This window comes from Mustela lutreola, chromosome 2, assembly GCF_030435805.1.
Source record: "Mustela lutreola isolate mMusLut2 chromosome 2, mMusLut2.pri, whole genome shotgun sequence".
Classification (NCBI taxonomy): domain Eukaryota; kingdom Metazoa; phylum Chordata; class Mammalia; order Carnivora; family Mustelidae; genus Mustela; species Mustela lutreola.
Window position 1 is genome coordinate 45,626,107 of NC_081291.1, and position 26,620 is coordinate 45,652,726.

The 26,620-nt window shown below is 37.9% G+C and overlaps 2 protein-coding genes across 7 annotated transcripts in view; one reads left to right on the forward strand and one right to left on the reverse strand.

Annotated features, from left to right (window-relative positions):
- TRNT1 (tRNA nucleotidyl transferase 1) overlaps window positions 1-26,620 on the forward strand; it is a 48,217-nt gene that overhangs the window by 17,885 nt on the left and 3,712 nt on the right. For 3 of the 4 annotated variants that reach the window (XR_009350765.1, XR_009350766.1, XR_009350767.1), the window contains exon 8: window positions 155-26,007. Coding sequence is in view for 1 of the 4 variants with exons in the window: in XM_059161551.1 (XP_059017534.1) it covers window positions 155-409 (255 nt within the window). In the remaining 3 variants the exon portion in view is untranslated. Of the gene's footprint in view, window positions 1-154; window positions 26,008-26,620 lie in introns of those variants that run through there. The other variant, XM_059161551.1, reaches the window with a different exon arrangement.
- Window positions 2,341-26,575, reverse strand: CRBN (cereblon). Of its 3 annotated transcripts, none has more exons than XM_059161548.1 (11): window positions 26,432-26,575; window positions 22,196-22,308; window positions 21,380-21,582; window positions 20,371-20,520; window positions 16,292-16,451; window positions 8,101-8,163; window positions 6,800-6,884; window positions 5,910-6,025; window positions 4,996-5,060; window positions 4,204-4,335; window positions 2,341-3,011 (listed from the first exon to the last, which is right to left on the reverse strand). In XM_059161548.1, exons 1-11 carry the CDS (start codon window positions 26,496-26,498, stop codon window positions 2,831-2,833), a joined length of 1,335 nt encoding a protein of 444 aa, XP_059017531.1. In that variant the 5' UTR covers window positions 26,499-26,575; the 3' UTR covers window positions 2,341-2,830. The 3 variants fall into 3 exon arrangements, with proteins under 3 accessions (XP_059017531.1, XP_059017532.1, XP_059017533.1); XM_059161549.1 differs by having other exon boundaries at window positions 22,196-22,305; window positions 26,432-26,547; XM_059161550.1 differs by lacking the exon at window positions 20,371-20,520.

A 26,620-nucleotide genomic window follows, 5' to 3' on the forward strand; every position in this document is an offset into this window, starting at 1 on the left:
AATTATTAACACTAAGACCCACAGTATGTTCTGTGGATTTCATTTACTGTAAATGAAAAATTTCACCTCGGTTATTTATTTGCATTTTAGGATAGGATCAATAGCAAGCATTCTAACATGTGGCTGGAAGTAAATGTCTGATTTTGGCTCTTAGGCTAGGGAATCTGATGCAACCACCCGCGTATGTGAGCTCCTGAAGTACCAGGGAGAGCATGGTCTTCTGCAGCAGATGCAGCAGTGGTGCGTTCCTCCATTTCCTGTAAGTGGGCATGACATCAGAAAAGTGGGCATTTCTTCAGGAAAAGAAATCGGGGCTCTGCTGCAGCAGTTGCGAGAACAGTGGAAAAAAAGCGGCTACCAAATGGAGAAAGATGAACTCCTAAGTTACATAAAGAAGAGTGAAAATTGATGAGAGCTGGCACTCAATAGCAGAAAATTTGGGGTAAGGTTAGATTCTCTCCTTCTCTGTGAGATTTAAGAGACTTGAATATGTAGGCGAAAGAAAGCCAGTTTAGACCAGCTTAGAGGACCTTTTCAGATCAACAGAGGTCTTCTGTGGTTTCAGGCAGTAAACTCAAGTCTACCTCCTCTTAATCTCATTTATATCCTTGAACCTTGTGATTCTTTTGGAATAACTCCTGCTGTGATAGTATAGTTGGCTTCCCCTGTCTTCATCTGTCTAGGCGTCCCCTCTCCCCTACCCCAGGGTAACGCATTACTGATCTTCATAAGTACTGTCTTTAAGAAAGAAGTGTTTGATGTTTGCAGTTGAAATAACTACATTATTTTACCATTGTCTTTAAGTGTCAATTCTTACTTGAATTTCAAAATAAAATTGTGTTTAAAGTAGCTAATAAAATATCCTGTATAAAATTATAAAGACCAGGTATGTCCCTGGTGGTTGGCATTCATACACTCAAAACTGTTCTAGCAGTCTCTAAGTTTTAGTACGTAGTCCATATCGTCCTTTGTTATCAACGATTTCTTTAGGCATACTAGGCCTGAGAAAGACTGGCTTGACAGTTACACTTGAGCCTTTTATTTTAATAAACATTCCCTTTGGAATTGGAAGATAAATGTGTTTATGTGGTATATGACAGTATACATCAGATTTATATATGGCAATAGCACTTCTATACCCTCAGTCATTAATTTTTTTCACAAATTAAAAAGATATGGCCTACATTAAAACATCCATGACCAGACTTGTATGTATGCTTTTTAAAATCTTGAGCCCCAAGTGCTTTCAGTAGGTAAAGGGGTGTACAGTGCCAAGTATTATTTCAGCTGTTACATTCTGACATTTTATAATTGATTTTACTTTTTGTGTAGCCAGTCCTAGCATCTCTGTCCCTTGTGGGGACAAGTTAGTAATTTAAGTCTCACTAAAATCAGAGAATCTGTATTTCTAAATACAAGTATGCAGAGAGAGAGAGGTATTTCAGAGGTCTTATTTTGTTACTTATAAAACCATTTTAAAATAGTGTTAAATGCATTTCTTTTATATATATGAAAATTTTATTGGCCAGTGTTAGTAAACAAAATAGAACACTGTGAGAATACACCCTTCAGGTGGCAAAAGTAAAAGTAGTGTGCCCTCTCTGTGACTGTGCTGCTGGCATAGTGTAAGGCTGTCTGAACAACTGGTTACAGTCCTGTAAACCCAAGGTTTTTAGTACTACAAAACCCTACAGCTTGGGGATATCCTACAGAATGGACAGTGTTCTTGAAATGCTTTTCACTTACCTCTGTACATAAATACACAACATGAGATCTTCGGTTGAGCATTTTAGCTTAGGCAATCATAACCACTGCACATTTGGTAAAAGAAAATATTAATAAATTAAAAAAAGAGATTTAGCAGTCTGTTTTTGGTCTCCTACATTTCTCCCCATTAGTTGAACTTTCCCCAATTATGTAAAGCAGTGAAGTCGTCATATTTACAGAAATGTGCAAGGATCCAATCAACACTTGAACACAGAAGCGAAGAGGTAGGTGGCTAATCGATCTATCTAAAACTTCATCTTAATGCTTAAATTACCAGCTTGTGAGTATATATTTTACATTATTTAAACAAAGATGTATAATATTGTTTGCTCTTAAATTTTACTTACAGATTTTCAATTTACATGGAATGGAGTGCTTACAAAATACAGTTACTTTTTAGCCAGATAGAAGGGAGGTGTGTTCTAATAAATATCTCTGTTCCATATTAATTTAGGTTCAAATTGGAATTTGGAACAGAATAACCAGGTTGTTCAGACAAACACTGAGCAAATAAGTTACATTTTTCACTAACAAATGCGTAAGGAAATGAACACTATTTTGGGGCTCAAACTGTATATTTTAACTCTTTAATATTTTCAAAATTTACAAATCAGTATGAGAGAAACTCAAGAAAATTAAAGGACCTTGTATTTGGCACCCTGGCTTTGGGAACTTCCGTCAGAGCACAGGTAAGAATTTGCTGTTGGTTCCATGTATCACAAGCAAGTGGCTAACCTCGTGTCAGAGGAATTACAAAGAGGTTCGTGCAGGAAACCCATCTCCTCCCTTCCAGAGAGGTCTTCATGTCCTAGCAGGCCAGACTAGAATGATACCAAGGTACTAAGGTAGATATTCCTAAAAACCAAGTTTTCTAGACTGTTTTTCATCCTTTCAATAGTATATTTTAATTTAAAACTTCAAATACCTTTTGACTAAGAAACTGCAACCTTCCATATAATGTTGCTTTTTACTTGGGTATGCATCAAATGCAGTAATTTCCAAAGCAGATCTGATTTTACAAGACCAACTTAATAAATATTAACTTTATCTCTACTGCATTTGTTTATAAGCAAAGTATTACTTTGTCAGGGCTTATCTCATCTTCAGTGTCTGGGATAGTGGGCAGCAGAGCGGATCGAGTCAAACCCCAAAATTTTTGAGGTGACATGTCTTTTTTGGTGGCCGTAAATTTCCATCCAATATGGCTTGCACAGATCCTACACTGGGCGATAGTCCAAGCATACCTACAAAATTAAAGAAGGGTATCAGCTAAGGAAACACATCTCTGTACCCCAAGCCTATCATTGTATAAAGCTGTTAACAAGACAGAGCTAAATTCTACATTGTTTCCTGAAACAAACTTGATTGTGGTTTTAAGCTGTGTTTATTTTTTTTCTTTCTTGGCACTGGACAAAAAACTGAATCTTGTTGATATGGGATTAACTTGCAGGTACCTTTCCTTGGTGGTTTTGTATTGCAGTCATGTTACAAAACACCATCCACCTCCAGAAATACATTCTTGTGAGTTAAATAGGTGGTGGGAGGGAGAGATACATGAATTTCTCATCTAAAAATCTAAGAACTACTTCACTGAAGTATGATTTTGTCAGAAAATTCATCCAGAAACTCAAATTATAACTAGCAAAATAAACCAAATCATGTAACTGAAACCATTCCCTAGGTATATTCCCACATATTTATTAACAAGTTAATTCTAGTTTTAATCCTTATAAATAAGACTGGACAATCCAAGTGATAGGGTCCTATGTCCAAAATGGCAATTATTATTTTTAATTTATTTTAGAGATAGAAAGGCTGGGGGACGGTGTTTTAAGCAAACGTGGGACTTGATCTCAACTATCCTGTGATCACGACCTGAGCAGAAACTAAAAGATGCTTACCCAACTGTGCTACTCAGGTGCCCCCCCAAATCTCTGCTTGCCTCTTTCAAAAATCAAAGAATGACCCAGAATTCCCTCAGCCTTACTCTTTTCAAGAACCCCAAGTATTTCCCAGGTGGTGATGCTGGTCCTAGGCTCCTACTTTGAAGGGCACTGGGCTAAACAGAAAAAAAAGCCAGCTGTTTTGTTTGTCACTGCTTGGGAAATACTCTCTGGTCTGAAATACTACAGAATGTGGTTTAGATACAGTTTTACTGGGTTATAAGCCAGCTGGTTTTCAGAATGAGCTAAAAGGAAAAATGAAAATTCTGGATTAAATGCATAGTTAATTTAAGGATAACTGCAGTTGGCAACCTTCTAACTTTATGTTTAGGGAGAGTATGCCAAAGTAGCTGTTACTAGCCATTCATAAAATGAAGAGCATTTAAATAGTATTCATCTCATTGTCTATTTTTGATTATAATTCTAACAACTCTGCTTAGGACTCTGTCCAATTAAGGCCCCCCACCCGCGGCAAAAGTAACCACCACATTACCCAGGAAACCAGCTGTGCTCTGTAGAAGGCCGGCCTATGAGGTTCAAGTTGCAAGCCTTATACACGGTCAGTGTCTCATGCACATATCCGTGAGGATTCACATAAGCTGCCATCGGTCCACACAATGATAAACTGCAAGAGATAATCAGCGTAGAAGATAAGTCAAAATGGGAAGGAGAAAGTCTAATTAGAGGTTATATGAGGTAACATCAGACCTTTAGTATGTAAACAGGAGGTTGGGAGTCAGCCCAGTTTCATTCAGTCTACATGTCTGTAAAACGGAGCTCATCTAAAGGAGTCTCTGAGAGTGAAAGTACAGTGAAAAGGTCCTATTAGGCATCCTTGGGTAACTGATTACTTTGTAGGCAACAGTTTCCTTACTGTCCTGATTTATAATTATCATTTTGTACTAAAGTAATTCTTACACATTTATGTCACACAGGATCAGTACATGTTCAGAAGGGCCCTATGTGTGCCTAGAAGATCCTACCTGAGGCATTCATCTTAGGTCCTTAATCACTAGGAAGGAAACAAATTATTTAGCAGGAATGGGAAAGAAAAGAATTGCCCCCTTGTTTGACTTTACCATGCCCGTTACTTGTGAATAAGATCTTAAATCACCACTGCTGCTGAGCACCCAGTCAGGAAGGGTTTCTTAAACTCCCTTAGAGCATTTGCTGAATGACTGTTTTTAATAAGGAAGATATATGGATAATGGAAATACAGTCTTGACTATAACTCTGTTAGAGCAGTTGGGAAAATGTATTCAGAAGTATACTGAACATTTCTCACCTGAATATTTCATTTTTGGTTGTTATTTCTGTTTCTTGACATTGTTTACAGCAAAGAGATGTACACTAAAAAAATTAAGAGAAAATTAGTGGGGAAAATTCACACTTGTTAATTATGTAATTACAAAGCCCATCAAGAAACTAAAGTATTGCTCCCTCTAAATACCATGCTTTCCTTCCAACCATTCAAAAACAGAGTTTTAAAGTAGGACTAAGAAAACCTCTGAGATCTGACACATACTCACTTTTAAACTACTGACTTTGTAGGACAAGAAGTAATAGACACTTATAAGCACAAATGCTTCGTGTAGAAATGGAAGTGTTTGAGGAATGTAAAAACAGTCTAAGTATCTGTATGATCCCAAATGAAATATCTAAATTATCCTTTAAATCATGTAAAACTGGGGTGCCTGGGTGGCTCAGTGGGTTAAAGCCTCTGCCTTCAGCTCAGGTCATGATTCCAGGGTCCTGGGATCGAGCCCCGCATCGGGCTCTCTGCTCAGCAGGGAGCCTGCTTCTCCCTCTCTCTCTCTGCCTCTGCCTACTTGTGATCTCTGTCTGTCAAATAAATAAATAAAATCTTAAAAAAAAAAAATCATGTAAAACTAATGGGGTGGCTGGGTAGTTCAGTTGGTTAAGTGTCTGCCTTCGGCTTAGGTCATGATCTCAGGGTCCTGGGACAGAGTCTCATGTTGGGCTCCCTGCTCAGAGGGGAGTCAGCTTCCCCTCTCCCCCCTCATTTATGCTTGCTGTCTTTCTCTAGGGCACTCTCTCTCAAATAATTAAAATCTTGAAAAAAATAAATCATGTAAAACGAGTAAACAACTAGTTTTCTAGTTGCATGACTATACGACTGGGTCGCATAGATAATCAAGCCTAAAATACGGGTGTCATGAACATGGTAACTTTACTCACTTTATTCATAATATCTAGTTCACAGCGAAGTCGTTGGATGGCACTGCCAATTTTAAGGAGCTGAATCCTTAATACATCATCAATAGGAAGACAAGCAGCTACTCTGTAAGAAAAATCTGAAAGACATGGTGGTTTTTTTAAGTTTTAAATATTTGAAGCAAATATGAATCATATAATAATGTCTTTTTGAAATAAACCCTCTCTACAGAGTTCCCAAAGAATGTATTGGACATAATTATAAACAATACTAAAATACACTAGCTATTGAGTATATATTCTTAGGAAGTTCCAAAATTAATTTCTTTTCCCATAATTGGCTTTAGAAATGTCTTTTATTTATTTTGAGCAATATAGGTGGGAAAGTTTATTGCAGTGAGAGTGGCAAGCTCCAAAGAGCTGTGCCCTGGAGTTTGGGTTTCTTTTATTAACATTTTTTTTTGATCTTTTAAACATGAAAATCAAACCCATGATAAAAGAAGTCAGTCTGCTACAAGACTAGAAAAATGGCTACAGTAATTGTACCTAATAACTAGAGAGATTATATGTACGTAAGATAAATAAGTCTTAGAACTAGGGTCCTTTTCAAAGCCATCTTAAAGAACAGGGAGAGTTCTGACACTCAAATTTTTGAATGTGCCCCATTTACTGCAATTTGGTCTATGGCCTAATACCCTGAACATGCCTGATAGTGTCTGTGATCTGAACTTAGCCGGTAAACTGCTTAAGATTAGACTGCTCACAAAATTGAAGAACTCTCTTACAATTAATTACTCATTTTTTTAAATGTTCAAAACAAATGTCTATGCTTTTTAGAATGAATAAAAATATTAAACAGAAAAATGATTTACTAAAACATCAAAGGCCATAGGAAGGAAGTAGACTTTGCATACCTATTGGATTTGAAGGAAGAGAGTCATCTTTTAGATTTTCATCCCATTCACGCAGCTGTTTCTTGATTCTATCCATTAAAGTTTCCTTGTTTAAAATAAAAGCAGCCATAATAAGGTTCACAGACTTTTTAGAACTTAATGCCAGATTTTCAGCTCATAAAATAAAACTAATGTATTAGTAGCAACTTAAGTCCTCACTGTACTAAAATCTGAATCCCCGTTTAAAAGTGTCTGTTTTCTTACGCTCTGATGACCAAAGCCCCAGTTCATGGGCCAGCACTAAATTGGCTTTCCAGGCCCCTCTCCTCCATTGTCTTTTCCCAGTGGCATAGGCTCCTGACTTGCTGTCCTTTAGGTGTTCTTTGATCAACTGTGTGGAACTGGCCTCTCTTCTCCCCCTTTCTAGGATGGCTTTTCTGACTGTTCATAGGGACAGTGGCTCCTATAAACTTCACGAGCACTTGCTACCTACATACCTTACTTGGCACCTCTTTGGTAAACAACAGTGCATACTATCTTTTCACAAATGTATGCGAACAGTACTTGTTTATCTGTAATGGCCCAAAGCTGCTGCAGGACAGAGTGAACTGTAGTTTCCTTTAGTGTTGTGCTTGCGGTAAGTGTTCAACCTTCAGTGCTTAGTCTTCTGAAGCAAGATTCCACATCTGTGCATGAGATGATTCACTAAGGGAAATGACTAACATTTGTTGAATGTCCTACTATGTGCCAAGTACAGTAACTATCATTATTCCCATTTTAAAAATCCAATTATTTAGGTAAGTAATTTACCCCAACCACAGAGGAAACGATAGGAGAGCTTCAAACACAGTCTTTTGTGTCTAAAACCCAGATTCTTTGAACAATTCCAGTTTAAGTTTTGAAAGGCATGGTGATGCCTAAGTATTACAATTTGAGAAGCAAAACACTTGAGGATGTAGAGGACGGACTAACTGGGGATCAGGAGATAAGAAGTTTCTATTTTCGTATAGGAAAAAAACCAAAATAATATTATGGGATTCTTTAATTTTCTAAATCTACCTTTGCTCACCACATTTCAAATCCTTAGTAGACCCCAAAATGTCTCATCCTATCCTAAATTTATAAGCCACTAGAAACTAGGAAAATGAAAAATCCTACAGATTAAAGACAAAGTGAATTCAGTAGTATCTGATTTCTTTGTGCTCTACCTAAATGTAAAAGATGGGATTAGTTCTGAAAATGAGATACCACTGAGTATGAAAGACTATGACCCTTAATTATGACAAGGCTTACCCCAGAAAAAAGTACAAAGTAATACTTACAGCATCATATAAGGAATATAGCCAGCGAGGCCATGAAGTCAAATTTGCACAATGAAACTTTCTCTGAAAACAGAAAAAAAAAAAGTCACTTAAGAAACTCTGTAAAGATTCTTATAGTGGAAAGAAAAATACCTGAAAATTAATTTTGACCCTGGAAAAAAATTTATACTTTCAAAAATATGGAACATTTTGTAGATAACCCTGTATCTGATGGTTTTCTATTAAATTTGACAATCATGTTTTCTAAGATTTTATTTATTTGACAGATCACAAGTAGGCAGAGAGAGGGGGAAGCAGGCTCCCTGCTGAGCAGAGAGCCCGATGTGGGGCTCGATCCCAGGACCCTGAGATCATGATCTGAGCTGAAGGCAGAGGCTTAACCCACTGAACCACCCAGGCGCCCTAGAATCGTCATTCTTACTGGCAAAGTTCATGAAATTTCAGTGCCAAGCAAACTTAGTAAAATTACGATGAACTTGAAGAGTGACTAAACATACTTCGGTCGACCACATTACCTGCTTTTATACTATTGATTATTTGTTGGTTCAGTATGTGCAGTGAAATTATCATCCAAATGGTCTTTGTGTAAAACTTGAAATGGCTTTCAACTGAATTACCAAGAGGCAAACGTAAGAAATGAGGCAATTCAAAGAAAACAATGATCATACACTTGAGACTCAGCATTATTAAGTCTCCATTTAACAGAATTCAGGAAAGGGGAAAAGCACTGTGTGTGTCTTCCAATTGTTGCATTTTGGAATCCAAATGAGAGTGGGCCTAAATCCATAGAAAAATGTGAATTATACTTAAATTTCAGTAGAATTTCTAATTTGATGAGAAGGCTCAATAATCACTAAGATGTCAGTCCTCAGAGTTTATATTCAATATAATATCAACATGATTGGAATTAAGAAGCATAAGTTAAAGTTCATTTGGAAAAATAAATGTATAACCTACCAAGAAAGTCTGGATAACAAGGTATTTTATAGGACACAAAAATATGATTGGGAGAATACACTGCAGTAGTGCTGTTAACAGCAACAAACTGGAGACAACCTAAATGTCAAGGAACAATGTAGTACATTGTTGTGTCTGTATACAGGAGAGGATATACTGCACCTGATCAAGCAAGGCCTATGAAACCTGAGGAGAATAAAGAAAGATTACATCTTTCTCCATAAAGAAAATAAAACCTACAGAGGTACAGATATTCATACTTTTGTAGACTGTTAACTAACACTGGGTATGACACAGGAAAAGTGGGTAGGAAAGGAGGAAGGTGGCTCAACACAGACTGTCCCACAGTAAGACAAGCAAAGCAAGCTTGTAAGACTTAACAAAATGAAAGGGAGATCCTATGCTTGTACTCGCAAGACCAAATGGATGTGAAATGAGGAAGGTACACGATGCATGTAGGAAAGACTTGGGACTTAGCTGATAGTTATGAACTAACCTTTGTGCTGCAGAGCTCCTATCCTACTCTCTTCTGCAATCCTGTGCTTGAAGAAGTCCAGAATCTAAGATGAGACAATAATGTTCCCCTTCTCTGACAGTCAGAAATGGGAAACTCCATTGTCAGGGGCCAGGATGCTAGGAGGAGGTCAAGAGTTTGCTCTACAGATGTTCAGTTTGGAGCTGCCTCTCAAGGGGACATGATAATTATTTTAAAATATCTTAGGGAAATACTTAAATGGATGAGGATAGACTTGTTTTTCAAGGCTCATGAATCAAAGGATTCTTTAATGAGATGAATTTTTGGTTCAATATAATCCTTGTATTTGAAGCTACCAAAAGATAGGTCTGGGATGGCCTCCAAGTACGTGTTTGAAAAGTAATTTAAGCCAGAGGAGCGAGAACATAAGACACTTAAGTTACTCTCCAATCAGTTCTTTATGTTTAAGCCAAAAAAAGTTAAGACTAAGGATTTTGGTCACCGTACAAATAAATACTACAGAATAAAAACACAAAATAAAAACACTAAAGCAGCCTAGCAGGCAACCCTAACAGAGGCGTCTATGTCCGTATGTGTCTTACAAAAGTTCTCTAGTTTGGTAGCATTATCATCCACGTTCCAAAGATAGGGAAGCAGAGGCACAGAAGGATGGTAAAACTTTCCCAGGGTCACAGCTCATAAATGGGGGCTGCTAGACTGTGCATCCAGGGAGTATGACTAACCATTATTCAAATATTCAAAAAACACTTTAAGCGCCCAGTATGTGTCAGGCATTTGGGGTAAACCAGGGATTACAACAAAGACTAAAATTCTTCCCCTGTGGAGCATATACTTAGTGCAGAGAAGCTTACTTTCTGGTGGTATACTCAGAATTACAATATGACAAAAATCCAACAAAGCTTCAGTGTGGCTGGCTGACACACACTGCACACTCCCCGTTCAGTTATTAACCTACACTTAGAATGATGGGAGAATGATCATTTTTATAATACAAAAACATATAATTTTATTTGGCACTCATATCAAGATAGGAGCCAAACCAATTTATTCATCTATAAACATTCCTTCCCATGAGAACATAAGGTGACCAGAGAGCATGGCCAGCTAGTCTACTGAGAGCAGAGCAGTGGGTCAGGATGGTAACCACATGCCCTACTGCCCATGCGTGCTTGGTGAATGTGACCAACCTGCAACACAGGTGTCTCAGTTCTGTACCTTTTTACAGTGAGAAGGCCATTAAAATTCTTTATCAGGATTATCGTGACAGACTCTAAAGTTCTAATCATAGATCAATTAAATACATTTATCCTTCATATTTGTGATGTGTTTTATACAGTCAACTTTACATCAGTATTATGGAGACTAACAACAAAGCAGAAGAAAATGAAGAATCATGAATTTGGTCTACATGACATCCGGTCATAGCAGTGAAGGAAATTACGACCTTTTCAGAAAATGCTAACAGGAAAATAGGGAGCCATCAGGGGAAAAAAAAAAACAACCCATAACTGAAGAGAAGTATACCAAAAAAGACCAGCTAGCTTATATACAGCAAATAATGCCCAAATTTAGGCCATTTCAATATCTCCAATTTCAAGTCCAATTTAGACTTCCGACACAATAAGCAGAGGCTCCTGTCTTGTATCTGGGTAATAGCAATGGTAAATTCTAGCAATTTATCGGCATTCTTCACATATATCAACACCATGACTGACTTCTTAAAAGGGCTATACCTCAAAAAGGTTTTAATACCAGCCCAAAAGTTAGGTGCTTAAAAATGACCACTGACTGATTCTCTAGAGAAGATATAGTCACTCTGGGAACAGGATTTACTACTGAAAGAAGGCAGAAAGCCCCTTAAAATGAAATATGTTACCTGAAGGAAATTCATCACATTCTTCCATTTTTAAACTTCATAACTATAGCTCCACCTTTGTCTTCCAATAATGTAGAATATTTAAAAAACGTGAAACTCTTCTTAAATGGTCGAAGTACAATGAAATTGGAAGAGTAATGTAAAAGGCTAAACATGAATAGTAAATCATCATCACTGATATACACAGTGACCAAAGGTGGTCATTTATTGTATTAAATCCCATCACGATCAGCAATGTAAATAATGAAAACAATCTATCCAAGTAATTCAAAAGCTACTATTTTTTTTTCCTTCCTTCATTTACCAAATTCCTACTTGAATGAAAAAAGGGGAAGAGAAGGATATGCTCTTTCCTGCTTTGAGAGTTCTAAACTCCTCAAGGCAGATACACAACTACAAGGATAAGATGGACGCCTGGGAAATCACAAATCTGTCCACGGAAGTCCTTGACCGCGCAGAGCCCAAATTTCAAGACTTTTTTCTTCTTTACTATAAAAATAGGTATGGATGTTACTGTTTTACTGCCCCTGTTATTATTCTGGGACAAGACAAAAACAAATTCTTAAGTTCCTATGAAAAGGCAAAGCAACAGCCAGCAACACCTTGAAAAAAGAGAAGACTAGCAAGGGGGTTACCAGTTATATTTATATTTACAAAAATTATAAATTGTCAATGGCTGTAACAGTATTATGGAGACTAACAACAAAGCAGAAGAAAATGAAGAATCATGAATTTGGTCTACATGACATCGGTCATAGCAGTGAAGGAAATTACGACCTTTTCAGAAAATGCTGACAGGTCAATAGGGAGCCATCAGGTAAAAACAAAAAACAAAAAACAAAAAAAACAGAACTGAATTCATAGTCGGATAAACCATAGATGGATAAAAGCTTATAAGTTTTGATTTCATTAAGAGCAGTGAAATCAACAATCAAAAGTAAAAGATTGCATTTTTAGTATTTTTTTTTAATAAGATTCCTCTGGGGAAGTAATTTCTAGATATAATTCAGAATACAGAGGCATTAACAAAGGTAAATTCAACTATGTAAGGACAAAAAAAAAAAAAACCTTTCTAAAATATGCCAAAGACAAGTCACAAACCAGGGAAAATGTTTGAAACCTATTAGGTACAGCCAAAGGGTAAGTTTCCTGACATATGATGAACTAAAAATCTACAAAGGACAAATACAATGAACAGATGCTTCTTAGTAAAGAAAATACAAATTGCCATTCAACACAAAATGTTACACCTCATTCATATCCAAAGAAATTCATATTAAATCTCCAAGAAGATTCTGTATTTTACTTATCAGATCATCAAAAATTAAGTTGAATACTACACTGTCTGTGAAGCTGATACAAGGGTACACTTAGGGGAAACCTCTTTAGTAAGGCAGTCTGAAAATACCTGTCCAAATTACAAATGCAGCTTCCCCGTCCTCCAATAATCCCATGTCTCAAAATTTATCATACATATTTACGTGTACGAATGGTCAGTGTACACGGTCATCTTTGGGGACTGGTTAGACACAGGCTAGTGCAGCCACACCAGAGAACACTGCAGCTCTGGCAGTAACAAGGAAGTTGTGTTCCAAAAGCCAATACAGAAAATCTCCTATAAGAAAGAACAGGCCTGGGACAGTGTATTTTTCACATAAGAAAACGGAACAAAATGAGAATATCTGTGTCTTCACAGAGAAAGTATGGCAGACTTAGAAACCAATGTGTGACCCTGCACTGGAGGGCTTTGCCCTTGGGAATAAGTCAGTGTTCAGTTCTTCCCTGTTCCATATGAGCATGGTTTATAAATTCAGCAAGACTGGAAAGAAGAGCATCAAACACTTTCTTAATTTGTTTCCACATTTCAGTTTTTTACATTTCACAGTCAGCTCTTTTCTGATGAACGCAGTACGGCTGTAATAAAGGAATGAAGAGATAGTCTGGGTAAGGAGGGAGTGTACTTAATACGTCATGCTCCCGAGTAGGTTAAAGAAAAGCTTCCTCACTGAGTACCCCACTACAAAAACCCAAGGAGGGGTGAAAGGCACTGAGATAGGAAATAAGTAAACATTAGTTTCAAAGATCAAATCACAGAACAAGGAACATTTCCAGATGGAAATGAACTCTGGAAGAGTGTTCCCTGATTATCCTGGCTGAACTCCTTAGGGATTAGGGACATCTTCTTTGATGCTGCCCCGCTAAAGTGGACGATGACACAGGAATACCTGCGGAAGCTTAATTCTTTGTCATTTGGGAGGTGCAGTTCTCAGTGGCAAATGTGGAGAAGTGTGTGCAGTTTCAAGGTTCACTGAATATACATCAGGAAGGCCACACTCTGAGACCCTCGAAATATCATTTCTGCTAAAAAGGTAGGGCAATTTGGTAAGTTTGGGTTGGCTAAGAACCACACGAGCATCTTCCAATTCTGACTACCTACTTCTCAGACATGGAAGACAAACGGATGCACTGCTTAGGATGCTGGTGGGTAGTATGGAGCAGATGTGAATAAACTCTATGAAGAGAGGAGTGGATTGAGCCTTAGATCCATCTAAAGACAAGCGATATTATGCGATCTAGTCCTGTGGTACGTTAGCACCTGGCTAACAGTGCGGTAAGCCAAACCAGAGACAGGACCAGCACATGTGGACACCAAGGACACCTACCATCCCCTTTCCCTTCACTTTGTGAGTGGCTCAGGGTGGAGAACAGTTTTTTAGGCCATCTGCAGTCCAAAACAGATAAAGCAATTTTTCTTGCCTAGTGATCTAGAGCCAAATTTCAGAACCTAACAAACTTTACTCAAATTTTAAGCAAGGGAACACATTTAACAATCTGCAATACACACAGGATGAAGGAACTGTATTTCCTAAACCTAAAACTTTTTATGCCTCTCTTCTTCCTTAGCATCTTCTGTTTAGTCCTTGGCAACTCTGAACATGAAAGTAACCCAGTGCTAATGTTTGAGGGTCTAGAAGAATTATTATTATTATTATTATTGAAATAAGACCTGGTTCCAAACAAACATGCTTCCTTGGTCTTTTCATGTCTGGCTCTCTTTGCCTATGGTAAGCCAGTGGCAGCCCTGCTGCCAAGGCCTAATTTGGAATTTACTGTGAACAAGCTAAGGTGCTTTAGCCACAGGACAGCAAGTCAATCAGTAATTCATACAAAAATTAGAATAAAAAAGCAGTCTTATTTGTTTAACTCATCATGTTCAGGGTTAAGATGGCAAGATCCCACAGACAAGGACACACAGCCAGCACGGAACACTTAAGCCAGGAATGAATGTCCGTCACACCCTACCGCTTACCACTTTACAAAGAAAAATTAGGATTTTTTCATGGTTAATTTTTAACAATCAATCTTCGTGCAGAAGAATGATACAAATCAAAACATTTGATATCTCCTAAAAAACAAGTTCATGGTTGAAACATGCAACTATCTAAATATGATAAAAATAGGCAGCATCTTGATGCAGTTTCCTTGCCACATAACATCACATCAGCACCCGGTGCTGAACACACTATTAGGCATTAAACAACTTAATAAATTCCAAAGCTACTTCCTTGGAGCCCATGTACCTCAGAGCTGACTCTGACATACTTATTTCAAGTGATATTTAAAATGACCACGATGACAAAATCTTCCACTGTTCTACCATTAAACTAAAACAGGGGTAAACTATGTCTCTATCAGGTTTGAAAAAAGAAGGACTGCCTAACTATACAAAAGTTGCCTGCAAACTTAAGGCAGTATTTCTTAAATCTTCAAAAATATTAGTGTTAAGGTGGCATGGGAATCCTTAAGCAATCTAAACATTTATTAGATTCTTTCTAGAAACACTTGTTAAAACACAGAAAACCATGTCTCTAATTGTCCAACTGAGAAATAGAATAACAAGATCAAGAAGCCTACAGACACCTGGTTATGAGCCTGCTGCCTGCCAAGAAGCCATTCTCACAAGGCCCACTCTGAAAACTAGGCGAACTCGACCTCAAGAACATTAAAAGTGGTGGTACATGGACTAGTGCAGAATACTCCTTCTTCAATTGTCTATACTGATATTAAATCAGGATCCTACGGTAATTTACTCACAATTAAAACCTGCATGACTTGACAAAGAATAGGGGTGATTAGTGCACAATTTTTCAGGTTAAAATAGAAATTATCTCCATATTTTAAAAAGATAAACCTTAAAGAACCTGTACTTCCTAAATTTAAAAATGGATAGTCATTTCCTTTAGGCAGGAATTGTATACTCAAAATTGATACATCTCAAAAATGAGTAGAAACAGGCTTCATCAATTATTTTCTAGCGTGATCTAGCCAAAAGGATATGTGTAAGAACTAATGCCGAAACAACCAATGCTTTAACAGAGCACAAAGTCTCAAGCCAACTTTTGTGGTGTCAACCACAATGTATAAACAGATAGCTAAAAAGCTTTTCTTTCAGAAGTCCAGAAAAATTCAAACACATGACTACTATGTGCTACTTGAAACTCTTTTTTTAAGACAATGTGTTTGTAATTCAAGAGCCAAACATCTGATCTGATGGTAAGAGATTTAGTAAGAGGTTTTTCCAGAACTAAAAATCACAAACTATTAATTAATATACAACTGATAGGCATAGCAGCAAGAACACCTTACAGAACTGTGACATTCTACTATTTTTGCAAACTGCTTTTACATAAATGGCTGCCCATGAAATTTTCAGAAGCTCCAGCTTTGATCAAATGCAGCTAGAGTATTATCACAGAAGGTGTCTGGGGAATGAATCATGAGAGCTGTTTGTGTTCCTTTCTTAAATACAGGAAAAAAGCAACCTGTCTTCATTTTTTGAAGATGCATAAAAAGTTTCTCACCTTCTGGTATTTCTGCCACCATTTACATGAATACTGGTCTTCCCATGAGACAGGTTTTGAAGGAAATATCTGGCATTTATTGAGGGATTCTAACTGAACTGCAGACATGGTTGAAGGCAACACACATTCAGGAAGAATTTGCACTTTAGCTTGCTGGATTCTAAAATAAAGAGAACCAAGCATGGTGTTCATTTTTAAAATAAACTAACTCAAACTATTAAGTTTCTAAACATTATGGGTAATTTTAAATACTAAGATTTTCAGTTTTCTTTTTTAAACATATCCATAGGATACTGATGTTAAGATGCAAGAATCTTCAGAAATACTTTATTCCAGAAATTATACCAATGTTAAAATCAAAATAACCTAAAGCATAGATTTTCAATCTCCCTGTGAAATGTAAAGGGAGATTTGTATATTTCAGATAAATATAGAGTCTACTAATGAAATTTAAAAAATCAAATTACAACCATCTACTACTGCTTGATACTTCTAAATTAGTTTCTTAGACATTCTTAAATACCCTACACCCCATCCCAGATCCCCATCTGCTGCCTGGCTTTTACACCTGTCCCTTCTCCTAAGTCTAATCTAACTGGAAGAATAGGTAGAGAAAGGAATAGAAAATCAAGAACCCACTTATATGGATAGTTAAAATAAGACTACAGAATTACATGTACCCTGTACTGATATGTGCATTCTTTTTTCTCCTCCTCAAACATTTAACCTGAAAACGCAAAGAATCAAAATATGCATATTATTTTTTCTTACCTAAAAATTACTTAAACTCCCATGAGAGTGAAGTCACCATTTCCAGACTACTTGAGAATATCATACCCACAAACATCTCATCATGAACAAATGCCAACAGGAAGACTGTACCTATGAGCTATTTTCTTTTGAAGCATTTCTCCTAGAGTACGGCTCTTAAAATGCAGAATATATTAGTACATTCGAATGCTGGAACAAATCACTATCAGACTGACAAAGTTCAATGTATTACAGTTTCTGCTTCATTATTAATTATGTTTAGAAATTCTCAAGTGGTTTTTCATATTAATCACTGCCTTGACCCACAAAAAGTTAGGAGTGAAATTTTGATACTTCTACTTATTTATTAAATGAAAATGGCTAACTTGGTTAGACTCGTTCCACTAACTTTATTTCCCTCCTGCAAGCTCAAATTTATGTATGCATGACTTCTGAAAATCTTTAAAAAAAAAAAACCCAAACATGTTCAAACTATATTCAAATTATTCTCATATTATTAGAGGTCATTAAAAACAAAAAAAATTCTCTTTCTTCAGCTGTCACATGAACACAAATAATCTTATTTTTAAAAACAAAAGTGTGTGCCATTCTACAGAAGTGTTTAGAAATCTGAGTCTTCCTGAAGGTCATCAGCAACTAAATCATGAATGATGTTTAACTCAACTATCATGTAAGATTTTATTGTATTATGATAAAAATATCAATGTTACTGAAAGATCGGCTTTCTGATCCTTTTACTGATTAGTCTGCTGTCCCAACTGCCTTGCAGGACTGAGCAACATTCTCCACTGCTTTTGCTAGACATGCCCAGGGTCTGCTGCACATACGTACTCGTTCTCCCACCTGGTGGGTTCTGTTTTAAATAAACCTACTTTTCTTTCTTTACAATCTGTTTATAGCAGTTGCTTTGTGATTATAGTTACATAATTTATGTAAGTAATATAAAAAAACCAATGAAATATTGACTTAAATAAAATGGCTTTAATGAATAAAGCTGAGCAATAAAAACTGCTTTCAAATTAGGTTCAGACAGTTCTAGTAATTCAGATAATTACTGATTATTGGTTTTGGTATGACAGGTAAGAGAACTTGTCCTGTAATTCCCAACAGGGTATTAATCTCCTTCTCTCCACATGCTAAGGAATCCTCAGGAATTTTTGAAGGGTTCTATGGTGATTCAATGACACACTTCTACTTTTTCATTAACTTTTCAAAACAAACAAACAAACAAACAAACAAAACCTTCCATGTGTTCAGAAAATGCCAAAGAAATAAAGACTCCTAACTCAGAAGAGGCCAGAAGGCAGTGCTATACAGTTTTTAAATGAAGGGTCATTTACATAAAAGAGATGTGACTATTATCTACTACTTGACTGGAGAAAAGGAAACTGGCTTGAGTTTCAAGGTGCTATGGAGGGAGTTCAAGTAGAGTAAGAGGAGTGTAAGTTTGGAAGTCAGGGGACCTAGAATCAACCAACTGTTGCTTACTAGCTGCATGAATTTGGGCAAATCACTTCCTCTCTCTAGTACTTAGTTGTCTTATTTGGAAAAAGAGGAAAATGCCCTATATTATCTCCATCTCACCATTTCTACTAAAGGGAGTTACAAGCCAGAGGGGCAAAGCAGAGAAATCCCACTCTAGGGAAGCCTTTTATAGTAAGAAAGACTCACCTCTGTGAGAGGTCTTAGCAGTGGGTCTATGGAATAATAAAGAGAATGTTCCCAAGCCGAATCTTGTCTAACCCTATCAGTTTCATGTTTATCTTCATTAGAGTCAAACATAGTCTTTGACCTGTTTTCAGAGTTAATGGTCTACTGCCATCTTGTGTTGAAAAGTTTCTTCACAATCAAAAGTGAAGAAAGCCTCACAAACATACTTTTCTCCCAAGTCATTTTTCTTTTATGGTTCCTATAATATAGTACCCACAAATAATAAAAATTTTCTAAGTAGGAGTATAAGAAATACTTTAAATATGGAACTGTTAGTAAAATCTGCAGTAACAAAACAGCTTGCTAATTATCACAATGCAGAGCCCCCAGGAGCACACCGTTTCATTCATTCACCTAGCATTTATGGTTCTAAGTGTAGAACATACAGGCAGCTCATCTACTGATGGAGACTGATATACAATCCTATAATGATAGTACAGTGTATTAACACCACAAGAGTCTGCACTGGGAATGTTCTGGCGGTACCACTGAGGGCTCTGGCATCTCATCCCTCATTTTTCTATGCTTTCTCTAGCCCCAAAAGGTTGCTTTATTGTCCATTATACTTCCATAATTCAGTGATATTTGTAAATGTCCACCATGTGAACAAGACAACACTTCTGAAGTTCCACGTGTTCAGAGGATATTATCTGTTCAACACAGAGGTCAGGTAACATTTTCAGTTTCGCTGTAAAGAGACCAATTCACTAGGACTGGGTGAATCCCAAGAATCTGTACCCTTATAACATATCACAGGTGATTCTTATGTGCCAGAGTTGAGAACCACTCCCTCAAGAGGTAACATCAATTATCTGGACAAATGCTTATTTTGTTTTGCTTTGTTTTTAAAAGGATAAAGAAAGATGAACTGGATTTTTTTTTCTTTTTTTTTATAAGGTTAGTGATACTTTAAAAGCTTGAGCCATGAGAACCATACCACAATAACTGTTAAAAAAACATACTCAGAGAATTTCCAAACTTTATAAGGCACAGAGACAACAAGCATTTACTGACCACTTATTATATGTTAATACATTCGTGGGTGATGTAAAATTCACACCAGAGATGGGTGCTAACTGCAAATGGCTTCTACAGTTCAGATAGAACAGCTGGCAGGTGCAACTGGTGTGGTTTTCAAGTATCACAGGAATACTGCAACCACCACAGTTGCCCCGGTGAGCACAGAGAGAGCTCAGAAGCTTGTGGCCTCTCCACTCTGAAGAGAGGTCTTCAATCCCAAAGAGGCCCTATCCCCAAAGACAATGCACTTTGGGTTTACATGACTATTCTCAAACCTGGAGGGTCATGAGAATCACCTGGAAATCATGAAAAAAAGACGCTACAGCCTCACCCAAGGTTAAACCACTCTGTAGGGAAGGGAGATGAGAACGAAACCCAAGCTTGTATAGTTTTAAAACTTCCTAAGTGGTTCTGATGCATAGCCAAGATGGAAACCACCAGGCTATACCTTCAAAGGAAAGAGAACAACTAATTCAAAGTTACAGAATGTTAAGGATCAGTACAATAGAAAAAAAATATAAGAAAACCACCTGATTTAATGATGTACACACAGCTTTAAGATCCATGTTATTTCTTACCCATCTGACTGTGTTCTTAGCTCAAGGACTTTGAACCTTTGTCTTCCAATTGCTTTCACTTTCACTATCTCAATTCCGAAATCCTGTTCTTCTCGATAGGCATATATCTCTGCTGTTGTTCCAAACTGTGCTTCCCTCTCCTGTATATTACTTCCAAGATAAATTTTAAAAGGAAATAATTTTGAACATTTAATTTTTAAATATGCAAAGGTGGCAAAAAAGTTTAAATTTAAATTTAACATGATAAAAAAGTTACAGCATTTAGCCCTTACTGCAAAGCTATTATCATTTTATTTTGAAATCACATGAGGAATGCAGACACGGAAGGCTTCAGTATTACAATGAGAGCAAAAAACAACAACAACAAAAAAAGGAATTACAATTAGAGCTCTTTAGGAAAATAATAGGTCTCTCTAGTCATTGAAAATGATCTAAGACTGACAGGGGTTTAATGTCATTTTCCAAAGGAGACATTCTTTTACTTCAGTAGACCATCATTGCTGCTGCTTAATATTAGCAGCATTGTAGTTGGGTGGGAAATCCCCGCATTCATTTCCTGCCTCTACCACTGATTTCCTTTGGTTGCCACAGAATACCTGCAATACCAGTTTGCCACTGGTCTATAACGGGACAACTTATGAATTCCGAGAGACAGAGAAAAGAACAAGTTACTCCTTTGTACATTAAAATGTCAAAGCCCTCTTTCTCTTTAAATAATGAGAGTGCTTGAAAATAAGATTACAGAAATTTTCATTAGACAGAAGTGATTAAATTTCAAATATCAGAAAGCTTGTGTGTTACAGTAAATGTCTGATCTAAATGGTAATAAGAACAGTAAAAATAGTCCAACTTGCACTTTCAATCTTTTCATCAAAATTTCTTACCTCACATCCTTATCTAGTCTTCTGTGCATGCAAAATAAGTCAGGTTTGGCTTTATCACTGACCTCTGTCTGCTGTGGCTCTACATGAGAGAGAATGTGTTAGGCAAATTCATTCTAATATTTTACCTGTATGCAAGAACTGCAAAGGTTCTGTCTTTCTGAATTAAATTCCGCACCATACTGACTTCCTGAGGACGAAAAAGCTGAAGAGGTAAGGTCTGCCCAGGGATCAGGATCATCATCACCTGTGGCAGAACTGGAATAATCTGACAGCTGTCGTCATCGTGCAAGGTCCTGCCATGAAATTCTTCCATATCAGCGCCCAGATACTATTTAAGAAAACACATATACACTGTCATTTTCGACATGTAATAAAAGCTCAACAGACTAAAGAGCAAATCAGATTAAAAGAAATATAAACAGACACAAGTATTTACTTAAATAACAAACTCAGTGCATCAGCCTCCCACACGAAAATCTAATTCTGATTCTTACGAGTGGAAGTTCTATTATCTTTTGAGGAATGTCTCACAAATTCAAGAACATTTTTTAGTTCAAAATATTTTTCTTTGACTAAGATAAAAAACCTCCCTATGTCCAAATATCACACATGACAACTATAAAATGTTAGAATGTTAACTAACACCCTAGTACCAAGTAGTGCAGAGAGTAAGGAGTACTTTAGTAGCTCCATTACTAGCAGAAACATACGGAGGAAGCCAATTCTTCAAAGAATTGTCCAGGACATAGTATCAAACCGCTTGAAAATTAGCACGTTTAGAGTTAAGCATGTGTACTTACTGGCAAATGCCCATGTCCTCATCCACAATTCCCAATATGAAGTAATATCCAATAAGGCAAACCTCAGCCACTTGTTGTAAGGAACCTCCATCTACTGTCCTATGTATGCATCTACTGTATAAGATTTGTTACAGTACATACTGTGTGTGATGTTGGCAGACTGGTGTCAAAATTTATGACGTTTGGTTTTTTGGCTTCTTTGCTGTCCTGGTCTTCGACTTCCATTTCAATTTCATCTTCTTCCTCACTCTCTGCTATAAAAGTAAAAGAGTATGAGAAACAAAAAATGGATGCAAGGAAATGTCAAAGCGATATTCCCCTTCAAATGCATAATTCCTTCATGAGGATTCTGAGCCCACGAGAGGGCTTCTTCTAAATACCACTCGCATGTGGTGATCTCCACATTTTGTGAAGAGGCAGCCAGAGACTGGGGTCTATGCCGGGCTCTGTCACTAACCACTTTTTTTTTTTTTTTTTCTTGGAATAGTTCAAGATTTACATAGAGATTGCAAAGACAGTACAGAGAATTCCTTTTCCTGTAGTCCTCCCCTCCACTTACCCTATAAGCTAACATCTTCTGTTAGTATGGTACACTTGTCTAAGCAATCAGTGTGGGTACATTACTACTAACTAATCACGTTTTATTCGGATTTTCTTATTTTCACCTACTATCCTTTTTCTGCTTCTGGATCCCATCCAGGTTGGCACATGACATTTACCTGTCATGTCTCCTTAGCCTCTTTGGGGCTGATTTTCAAACTTTCCTTATTGTTAATGGCCTTCACATTTGTGAGGAGTACTAGTTAGGCATTTTGTAGCGTGTCCCTCAATTAGAATTTGATATATTTCTCATGATTACACTGAGGTTAAATACCTTGGGGAGAACACCGCAAGGGGTTCGTATCAAGGGTGCATACTATCAATATGACTTATCACTGCTGATGTTGACCATAATCACCCCCCTGAGGTATTCTTTGTCCGGTTTCTCTACTGTAAAGTTACTCTTTTCCTCCTTTGTACTCTCTGGAAGACAATTACACAGCACAACTCACACTTAAGAGGTGAGGGACTATGTTCCCGTCTCCTTGAAAAGGAAGTATCTACATAAGTATTTAAATTCTTCAGTGTGCGAGATTTGTTTCTTCCCTCTTGCCAGTAGTAACTAACTTAGACTCCTTACTTAGACAATTCATTTCACCTGATTATGCCTTAGTTTCCACATGTGAAAAATGACAGCCAGGAACAAGAGAATCTCTAAGCTTCTTTCAAACTCTTAATTTTAAGAGTTTTTACAGAAGACAGGAATGAAGGAGGGAGGGAAGGAGCGAAGGAAGGAAGGAAGGAAAGCCCTTTAATTAAAACAGAAAAGTTAACATTACTACCCAGCAAAAATATTCTCATAGCAGGGACATCACCTCCTTGGCTGTCACTGTACTATTAAAAAATGAAATGTAGTAATCATTTTCATTCCAATTTTGTTTTGAATTTTAAATTAAAAAAAAAAAAAGCTCACATGGAACTTAAAACATATTTTAAAGTAGTACCTTAGAAAACTCTCCCCAAACATAATTTTTAAATTATGAAAACTAAGCCAATCTACTTTAAAACCTTGATGTTATTAGTAATAGAAAGTTAGAAAAACAGGTGCTATTATACTAAATGGGAATCTGTGCTGTTAACGCCAGCTGCGGGTAAAATTCCTACCCTAGATCAGCAGTTCTCAACCAGGGGAGATTTTGCCCCTCAAGGGATATTTGGAAATGTCTGGAAATATATTTGAATGTCACAACTAGGAGAGCCCTACTGGCATCTAGTGGGCAGAGCCCAGAGATGCTGCTAAACATCTTATAAGGATTGCATCGGGCCTCACAACAAAGAATTTTCCAGCTCCCCAAATCTAACGTGTTGCGGTTAAGAAATCCTGGCCTAGAAAAACTGAATCTCATTTTTTACCTCATATTTCCTATACTTTTACATGCCCCAAATACACTTCTAAACAGGTAAAATGTCATTACAAAACTGTCATTTTCTTTTGTGTATGTCACTATTTAAATCAAGTTACTTCCAGCTAGGTTCCTGACAAGGAAAAAAAAATGTTTTTCAATGTAGTAATTGCCTTAGACTTTCTATTAATTCTCAGGAATTCCTAGATACAGGGATTGGTCAAAAAGAGTAACACAATTATTTCAACTTATATTTAAATGGTTGGCCAGCTGTCTAACACTTCATACATATTTTTGCTAAAAACAGGATCTTCACCAAAAGTAAAAAAAAAAAAAAAAAGAATCTCTATCAATTTCCTTATATACAGTCGCCTTTCTCATAAATATGGCCAAAACCCACTTCCCTGTATTCGGCTATTTATTAATGTTTCCTTTGGCCAAGATGGATTCTATGCATCTTAAATATTAAACTATTTCCTTAGCATTTACAGAGTGTTGCTCCTCAAAACTCATACTACATAGACTTATGGGTAATCCATTGTTTCTTTACAAATAAAACTCATATGATTTAGAAAGCTTTATTATATCTACAACCTCTCTGGGACTTCTCACTCCTGATTCTTTTTTTCTTTTTTTTTATTTTTAAATTATTAATTTGAGAGAGAGAATGTGCACATGGGAGCGTGGAGGGGGAAGAGGAAGAGAATCTTCAAGCAGACTCCCCTCTGAGTGTGCAGCTGATGCGGGGGCTAGATCCCAGGACCCTGAGATCATGACCCAAGCAGAAATCAAGTTGCTTAACCAACTGAGTCACCCAGACAACCCCTCACTCCTGATTCTTTTCAACAAAACACACACTGTGTTCGGAACTACCAGGGTGAAGCCTGATGACTCATCTCATGGGGGAGCACCGCATGAATGCCGACAGAACATCAGTAACCTCCCTGAAAGAGTGGATCTGGCAGATTCAGAGTGGGGCTGATGTCTCTGAAATAAACAGCTCAGCTCTTCAGTCAAAGGCTGACACACTTACCTTCATGTCAATTCAGTTAGGTTGGCTTCAGGAACAACCACTGACTCTGACTCTGGTTTATTTTTACATAAAAGGTCCCTTCTAAATGGTGGGCATGCATTCAGTCTTCTCCTTCAATTCACACAACTCCCAGGGGAAAATTAATCCTCCAAGAAAAGCCTTCCTTGGGCAACTCCCCGTAACCCACTATTGTTTCTTGGCAACCCACAGAAAAAAGCCTCAACCCACTGGCAAGAAGACTCAAGCTTCCTCAACAAATTAGACTCAACCTACCACAGCCTAGGCCTTCTCTTCCACAACCCCATCCTAAGTGTATGCTTCTGGATGTCTCCAGATCCATTTCACAGTGCTTTACCTCAATCCCTCTTAAGGACAATAACAGCATTAATTTATCAGGTCCTAAATCAACTACCTTTTGCCTCATAGAGATTATAAACCTCCTCAAGTACCAGACTGTGTATCATACCTATTTTCAACTGCACAACATCTAACCTGCACGAGGTGAAGGAACTCACCTAACAGACCCAGTTTGTCTGGTAACCTCTTAAAAAGCATCACTTCTATAGCCTTCCACGACAAATTTGTACAATGAATTCATACACTTTTTTTTCCCCGCCCAGGATTCTAATATAAAGCCAAGGTCTAAATTTTTGTAAAGTACAATGGAAAAAAGAAAACTGAATATAAGATCACACTCCTAAGTCTCTATCGAACATATTCTACTACCTGCTTGAGCTACAAACCTTGAGAAAAACATACCAATACTGCCTTGGCAGTGAAGTGGTTAAGCGACAGAGGCTATGCTGACTGAAGGACTAGAACTGCAGTTCCGGCTCTGCAACTGTGTCACCTTGGGCAAGTCACTGAACTAATCCACTAGTCCATTTTTCACCTACCAAATCGGAATCAGAAAAGTTATGCGGGGAGGATTAAACCAGAGATGTATGCAAAGCGCTTACTGTAGGACCCCTGAAATGGTAAGTGCTTAATACTTGTTAGCTGTCACTCTTAGTAAACGGAAGAAGTCCAGAAAATAACGGCTGTTAACCTGCCGGGGTCCCCCATATCCCCTCCCTCTTTCCCCCTCAGTTTTAAACCGCTTCCTTGGAGCCAAGTTCTGGACACACAATGGACAGAGAGGGGAGGGTCTCTGTTCTTGGGAGCAGACCCCTCCCCAATTCAAAAACCCTCGCCCACAGCTTGGGGCGACCCGGCGTGAGAGAGATGCGCTCGGACCCGGTCTCCGGCCAGAGGCCTGACGTGCTTTCGCCTTTCCGGGGCGCCCCGGCAGGCCTCGGTGCCCCCCCCCCCCCCCACCGCCCGTCTCCCGAGCCCTGCCGCGCCGCTCAAGGCTCGAGCCTCGCCCCGTCCCGCCGCCGGATACCAGCCCCGGGAGGTTACCAGGGAGGAGCGGCAGGTGGTTGCCCATGTTGTGCGCAGCGTCCTGCGGGTCTCTCTCGCCGGCCATGTCTGTTTACCCGCAGAGGAGGCTGGGACAGGGCGGCGCCCGAGCAGCCTGGGGAGAGTCCGCACCGCGCCGCCGCAGCCGCGCACCGGGGCCACAGCGCCCTCTGGCGGCCCCCGGGGCCC